Source organism: Nannospalax galili, unplaced genomic scaffold (assembly GCF_000622305.1).
Source record: "Nannospalax galili isolate Female #2095 unplaced genomic scaffold, S.galili_v1.0 scaffold102, whole genome shotgun sequence".
Taxonomy (NCBI): Eukaryota; Metazoa; Chordata; class Mammalia; order Rodentia; family Spalacidae; genus Nannospalax; species Nannospalax galili.
This window is the reverse complement of record NW_008351958.1, coordinates 3,360,003-3,368,256: the sequence shown is the minus strand read 5'-3', so window position 1 is coordinate 3,368,256 and position 8,254 is coordinate 3,360,003. Positions and strand designations below refer to the sequence as shown.

General features: G+C 37.4%; 1 protein-coding gene across 4 annotated transcripts in view; it reads right to left on the bottom strand.

Annotated features, from left to right (window-relative positions):
- Terf1 (telomeric repeat binding factor 1) overlaps window positions 1-8,254 on the bottom strand; it is a 39,435-nt gene that overhangs the window by 12,995 nt on the left and 18,186 nt on the right. For 2 of the 4 annotated variants that reach the window (XM_008848882.2, XM_008848883.2), the window contains exons 5-6: window positions 5,556-5,705; window positions 3,493-3,605 (exon numbers count right to left, since the gene is read on the bottom strand). In XM_008848882.2, the coding sequence (XP_008847104.1) occupies window positions 3,493-3,605; window positions 5,556-5,705 (263 nt within the window). The remainder of the gene's footprint in view (window positions 1-3,492; window positions 3,606-5,555; window positions 5,706-8,254) is intronic. The other 2 variants (XM_029553973.1, XM_029553974.1) reach the window with 1 other exon arrangement.

Genomic DNA, 8,254 nt, shown 5'->3' with positions numbered 1-8,254 from the left:
TAAAATTTAATTCATAAAATAATGAATCAAATTTATTAATTAAAAATTTATTAAATTTTTTCAAATTTAGTTAATAAATTAAAGCTTCCTTTAACAACTTTACTTAAGTATCACTGATGTATGAAAAACACAGTATGTTCAGTTTATATAATTTGGGTTCAAATTTTAATTTCATGTTTTCTCAAGTCTTAATTGAACTTTTCATTCTGGGAGTGGAGGGGGTATGTCAGTTGAGACAGGGTCTTACTATGTGTTTCAGGCCAGTCTCAAACTCATGCTCCTCCTACTTTAGCCTTCCAAGTGCTAGGATCGAAGGCGTGCATTATCACATCCAGTTGAACTTTCATATAGATCAGGCTGACTTCAAACTTTCTATATCATCTAAGATGACCTTAAATTTCATAATCTGTTTCTACCTTCCAAGTGCTGGGATTACAGGAATGTGATACCATGCCAGAGTTTATGTGATGCTGGGATTCAAATCTTTGTGCAAGCATTCTACCAACTGAACCACATCCCTAACTCCACCTATAAACATTCTTAACCTACTCAAGACTAACACCTCTGTGAAGCTATCTTAACTCCTTCAGTTAAACCTTATCTACAATTTAGTGATAATTGTTTGGGCTTGTGGCCCTGCTTATCTGAACTTGATTCCTGGGGGAGAGAACTCCTACTAGCTGTACTCTGACCTCCATACATGCAGTGTGGCATGTTGTGTGCCCACATATATATATACATACACAGAATTTTTTTTAAAGTTTTTCTTATTATATAGTTTAGTAAGGTCAATACAAGGTGTTTTTTTCTTTATTAAGCCATGATCTTTCATCTTTTCACTTAAGGAGGCACTTTACAGACTGTGGCAAGCTGCAAACTTCTGTGCTTTGTGGCCATTAAACAAAATAAGGTTTATTTGAATACAAATACTGCAATAATGCAAATGTAAACTGGTAACAGAAAGGCTGTGAAATGAGGACTGAGAAGGAAGTAAATACAGCATGGATAGTTTGGTCAAAGGGGTGATTTATGTCCTGCCAGTGAAGAGAGCAGGGGGACGGAGCAGAAAGGTCTAAGAATCACCCCTCAGAAAGGCACAGAGTTGGGTTGGGACTGTGGCTCCATGGTGGAGCGCTTGCCTTATTTATACATGCTAGGCCCTAAGTTCAATTTCTAGTATAGGAAGGATGGAAGGTGAAGATGGGCAGACAGGTGCATAGTATAAAACATCTATTTTCTAGAATTTTCCATTTAATATTTTTGGACCACAGTTGATGGCCAGTAAGTAAAACTGGAGGAAGGGCATTACTAGGAAAAGGTAAAAAAAAAACAACAAAAAACCAAAAAAAACCACATCCAAAGTCATGTAATCATGTAATCTGTGACAATAAATTCACCTAATAGGAAATAAGAGCTAAACAGTTTTAAATTGGGAAGTGATCTAGACAATGACCTTGGAAAAATGATCTCTGGAACTTACTGAAAGGACAAATCTATGTGGTACAAAGCTATATTATAACCTTGGATATAAATATAAGAAAGGGTGGATTAGAGAAGTATTTCAAGATGGGATTAATTCTTGAAGGACAGCTAGATGTATGAGGTCAAGGAGAGTCAAAGTGCAAACAAACAGAGGAGAATGTGAAGGTTCTACCTTACATATACTGTACTGTGTCTGTGTCTAGGAAAGCCTCTAAAATAAGTGATACTATACAAGGCGAGAACATAAGAAGGCACAATTCTTGATATCTGCAAGAATCATGATACAGGTTTTGACTCTATTCTACACTAGGCAAGAAGACTTTGCTACAAGAATACACTGGGTCTTGGGATCATTTTGATTTTCCAAACAAAATGAATAGAGCCAATAAAAATTAGATCTCTATTTCTCAAAATGGGCCTTTAGTCAATGAGAAAAATAGAACTTTAGTAATTCCTTTGAGGAGATGAATCAACATGAAACAAACCATGCTCTGATAGACAGGAACAAAAAGACACAACACTATAAGACTGAGCCTTACCCCTAAGAGGGTACCAATGAAGTGTATATCTAACTTGGGCTCCATCTCCCACATCTAAATGAGGAGTTAAGATGGCATCCCTGGAACTTTAAGCATTATGTGCATGGCCAAATACAAGGATTTAAACACCTAGCCTTGGGTTAAGTGTATAACAGAAAGAACAGACCATAGGTCTAGAAGTAAACAATCTGGGTCAACAAGCACTTGCTTTGAAGGCCTGATGATCTGAGTTCAACACCCAGAACTTACCCCGAAAGGAGAGCACTGACTTCTGAAAGTTGTCCTCTGACTGCCACACATATACTGTGGCACGTGCACATACATCCACAAGTGTATGTGCGCGCGTGCACACACACACACACACACACACACACACAGACACACACATTCATAATAATAAATAAATTTTTAAAAATCCTTTTAATGGTCAAGTTGTAACTTCTTCAATAGGATCAGTTTATAAAGCAAAAGTTAAAAATCATCCTTGAGGGCTTGTCAGATGGGTCAGTGAATAAAGTGCTTGCTGCCAAGCCTGAGGACCTGAGTTCAATCCCTAGGACCCATGGTGTTGTCCTCCAACCTCTAGATGTCCTCCCCCTCCTGCATATAAATGTTAAAGACCATTGAGTTAGGCGTGATAGTAACATTTGGGAGGTGGAGGCAGGAGAATCAAGATCCTGTTTAAGGTCAGCCTGTGACATAGTAAGACCAGCCTCAGTTACACAAAACTCTGTCCTAAAAACTAAAACAGAACAAGACATTATCCTTGGACTGGGGGATGTAGCTCAAACAAAAACCCCAAAGTAGCCAGGCATGGTGGTGCAAACCTTTAATCCCAGCACTCGGAGGGCAGAGGCAGAAAGATCTCTGTGAGATCAAGGCCTGCCTGGTCTACATAGTGAATTCCAGGCCAACTGTGGCTACAGGGAGACCCTGCCTCAGAAAAAAAACAAAATGAAACAAAACAAAAAACAAAGCCCAAAGCAAACCCAACTTTGAAAATCTGTGAAGGAAAAACAACTTAAAACTGAACTATTGCTTCCCAACATATAGCACACCTCTTCTAGCACTGGATCAAGTGGGTTTTTAAAACTTTTTCCTGTAGCATCACAGGAAGCTGTCAGTCTGTCCTTGGAGAAGATCTATGAACAATACTTTAAAATGCTAGAATAACTTAGTACACAGTGAAGGCCTGTGGGATCTGAGTATAACTAAGAGGCACCAATGATCCAGGATTCTAATTTCAACCTCATTTCCAAAGAATACCTTCATTTAAAATAGTCAAAGAGTTTAGACACATTAAACTGTGATACTTTCTCACTCCCCATTTTGCTTAGCATAAAGAATTTAAGTTATGAAATAACTCCATAGTACTCCACATGTTCAAATCATCAGTTAAAGAATATACCAATTAATCAATTACTTTTAATAATGGCTCACTAGTAAGATTTAAAAAAATGAGTTTACAAACCTTTTTCCTTTATCTAAATTAATTTCAGCTTCTGTTTCAGAATTATTACCATTTGGCTTATCTCGGGAAGTTATTGTTCTTGCTTTCTCACTTCCCACTACTTTTGCTGCTGCCTTAAAAAAAGGGTAAGAATGGAGGGAAGGGAGAAGAAAGAATGCATTAAGTCATTTTAAAGAAATAGCATTAAGTCTTAGTTTTTTGATAATTGCAGCAGAAGAATTTGTTCACAGGCCAACAAAGGTACCAAATTATTTTCACCAATAATTATGACAATACTGGCAACTACATTTCCTACCAGCTTGGTTCACAGGTATTATGGAAGGAGTTTTCTTTTTTTTCATTTTATGAGTAAGAGTTATTGCCTACATCTAAGTGCACCTGGGTTGTACAATGTCCACAAAGGTCAGAAGATATCAGATTCCCTGGAACTGGAGTTACAGATGGTTGTTAGCTGCCATGTGGGTGCTGGGAATCAAATCTGAGTCCTCTAAGAGCAATCAATGCTCATAACCATTGAGCCATCGCTCCAGCCCCAGAATTTTCTTTTGTATATACATTTGATATATACAATATTCTCTAGGTAATTTTAAGATGAAAGTTTATTTTAAAAAATCTTATTATTTTTAAATTTTACGTGTATGAGTGTTTTTGCCAGCATGTACGTAAACCACACCATGTCATGCAATGCCTGTGGAGGTCAGAAGAGGGTATCAGATCCCCTGGAACCGGAGTTACAGACAGTTGTTAGCAGCCATGTGGGTGCTGGCAACTGAACTCAGGTACTTTATAAGAGCAGTCAGTGCTCTTAACCCAAGCCATCTCTCTAGCCCCGATAAAAAGATACTTCTTTTCAATAGACATTTTTTATTAAATTTTTGTGGATTTCATACATCTTAATCATATTTAGACCCCCTCCCCATTTATACCCTCCCATAGCCCACCCACTGGATTTCATGCAACTACTATTTGTGTTAAGGCTTACCTAATCAAGTTTGTGTACCCAGATGTTTCCAGGTGTGAGTTCATCCACGAGAGCCTGTTCAGCCTATCTAGCATCACTGCCTCATTAAAGAAGATCACCTCTCCCTCACCCAGCAGTGATTAGCTGCCAATAGTTCCTTGGCTAAGGTTGGAACCTCCTGTTCATTTTTCCAGTTCTATCCTGGTCTTAAACTGAGTTTGCATGGATTTTGTGCATGCTGTCACCATTGCTGTATTAAAGAAAAAAAAAAAATACTAGGGGGCTAGAGAGATGACTCAGTGGTTAAAAGTACTTGTTGCTTTCCCAAAGTACCCAAGTCTGCTTCCTAGCACCCACATCAGGCAACTCACAACTACCTGTAACCCAAGCTCCAGGGAATCTAATGCTCTCTTCTGGCCTCGGTAGGCAGCTGCACACACGTGGCAGCATTCACACAAACACACACATGTACATATAAAATAAAAATAATAAATCTTTAAATGAATGTAGGAGGCTAGAGAAATGGCTCAGTGGTTAAGAGCACTTGCTGCTCTTCCAGAAGACCAGAGTTCAGTTCCCAGCACCCACATCAAGTGGCTCACAACAGTCTGTTACTCCAGCTCCAGGGGGCATCCAATGCCTTCAAGCCTTTGTGGGTACCCACCTGCATGTATACATACTCAAATGTGGAAATGACTTTTTCCTAACCTGGCAACCAAGTTAATCTTATGTTTAGAGATCACTTTACCATTCAGCTGGTTTACAATGTAAACAAGCTTACTAGGCCTTGGGCTCCTCTTGTTACCCAAATATGTAGCTGTAATCCTTCATGAGTCTTCCTTGCCCTTGATCCAGAATAGTATGAATATGTTGCTACAATCCATGGAAAGCAATTGTCACAGATATACATACTTCTAAGAATTTTGAAATAAAATCACCTCAAATTAATGAAGACCTTCCACTTTAATAAGATATTAACTTAAAATTCTGATTAGTTTTTAAAATTTTCCCTTTCCAGTACTCTCCTTTTATTCTAGCAATTTCTCTTAGGTCTACTGTTAGACTGTCCTTGAAATACTATGTATACCATGTCCATGTATACCTTCATTAGAAAGGTTGACGATTTTTCATTTACCACAAAATTCACGTAACTCTTGACTTTTTCCATCATGTGGTTATAGCTGAAGTGTTGAAAAAAGGAGTGGAATGCATCTTTCTGAGAGATTATCATTAGCAATTTCCTTTCTAAAGACTAAAGAAAAACAGAAACATATTAATATAATGTATATAAACAGAAATATATTAATATAAACACAAATTTCAAATAAATGATTGAAAAACAAACTCAGATAAAATTAAGAGGGTTTTTTTTTTTTGAGACTGCGTCTATGTGTACTGTACGTGTGCTCATCCATGTTCACGTGTGTAGATGGCCAGATCAACGTCAAGTGTCTTCCTCTATCAATCTCCAGCTTATGGTTTTGGACAGGATCTCTCACTGAACTGGGGGTTCATTGAATGTTAGACTGGCTTGTCAGAAAACTCCCGGGATTCTCCTTCTTTTTGCTTCTCACCCCTAGGATTATAGAAACCAGCCACCATGCCTGGCTTTTTATGTAGGTGCTTTGCACAGCAAGAACTCTACTCACTAAGTCACCTCTGTAGCCTTGTGTCTTTAATCTTCCATAAATAGCATAATTTGCATAAATTGTATTCTTTTGACACTTGCTACATTTTCCTTAATTCTACATTTATGTCAACTACCTATGTTAATGTGGTATTTGTAAAAAAAGTTATTGCACCATTGTATAATACTATATTGATCGAACATCATTTATTCATTCAGCTGATTGGATAATTTAGGCTCTTTGCTATTACTATAGTGCGCAAACATTTTTCTATTCATTTTTTTTATTATTTTCATTTTATGTGTATGAATACATTGCCTTCATGTGTGTAAGTGCACCTGTGTCATGCAATGCCCGAGGAGGTCAGAAGAGGGCATCAGATTCCCTTGGAACTGGAGTTACAGATGGTTGTTAGCTGTCATGTGGGTAAAGGGACTCGAACCCGGGTCCTCTGTGACAGCAGTCAGTACTCTTAGCAGAGCCATCTCTCTAGCCTCCTATTCATTTTCTTGTACACAATGCAAGTTCTTCTTGCACAATAGTTGTCTCAATGCTGGATAAACAAAAGAACTTTAAAAAAACTGAAGGCTTGATCTAGACTGTCTCAGTTAAGACTTGAGTTTTCCCTTTTTGTCTTTAGTTTCATGGCTTTTAAATGTGCAGCAAACATGAAAACAGTTACTCACATTATTTTGATAAAATTCTCTTTAAAGTACCAATTTACACTTGAGAGAGGAATATATGCAGGCAGTCTAAGTACTTTTTTATCTTTTAAGCCAATTGTTGGTATCCTAAGACATTCTCATTGCTGCCAGTCTGAGAGTATGGGAAATAATTATTTCAATGTTTTAGCTGGAAACATCCCAATGATTAATACTAGGGAAGTTAAATATTTTCTCCGAGGAGGTCAGTGTTTGTGGGCCCTAAGTTTGTGGGCCCTAAGTTTTCCTCTTTTATAAGATAGAAGCAGAATAGTTTCCAATAGTCTAGTAATACTAAGGAGAAAATATATGGCAAGTAACCCAATAAGCATATCAGGCTACTAGCTGAAATTTCTGAAGGATTATACGCTAAGAGCATGGTCAAATAAGAGACAGACAATGCCTTATCTAAATCATAACCTACTCAATTAGGCTAAGACAGGTAATAAACCAGTCACCCCCAACTCTATCTACTAGCATGTCAAAAAGCATTCTGCCTTCACTAGTCACCAGGCAACTTAAAGCTCAGCACGATAACATTATGTGTCTATGAGGATAAAGGAAACGAAAACCACAGGTACAGCAATTGGAACTATGCAGCAACTGGAACTCTCCCACACTAGTGGAAGAATTGCTGTAAGTACTTTGGAAAACTATTTGGCAGTACTATTAAAACTAAATTCATGTCACTTGAAAAATAAATAGCAAATAAACACAACAAATGAGTAAGTCTATCTTAAGACTCAAGAATTCTACTCATAAGTATATACTGAACAAAAATACATCCACTTGTCCCACAAAAGACATGTTAAATTATATTACAAAGAAGAAGGAAATAGCTTAAATGACAGGCACAAATGGATACTTGCGCAATGAAAATGAATAAACATCACAAGGACATCATGGATCAATTTTATAACCATAAACTTGCACACGATTTTACTATAAAAAGTTCAAAAACAAGTATAACAAGTCGTTGGTAGTTGAAAGCTGGGTAGCAATTACCCCTGAGAAGACAACCACTTTCTCAAGAGACTAGAGAATCTTGATAAGGGTCTAACTTTTTTATTTTTTGGCTGATGCTGGTTTTTGAGAAACCATCTTACATAGAACTTACTAGCCAAGCTAGTTTCACTGTAAGGCTATTCCTGCTTCAGTGCCCAAGTACCAGGATTAGAGATGTTTACCACCAAGCCTGGCTGATCTTTTTTGACAGTGCTGAAGACTGAATCCAGGACCTTGTACACATTATAATGCTACCACAGAGCTAGAAAACAAGCTAGGTTCTCTTTCTTGCTAGCTCCTCACACAACTGTTCTTTGTGTAAACACCTTACTTATACACTTATGTTCTCTTCCAGGTATACCCATTCAATAAAAAAGTTCACTAAAAACTTAAGATTGTCTTATCTTTCTTCAAACATGTTTAATTCACCCCAATAATATTGTTTTTAATATTAAAAAGCCCAGAAC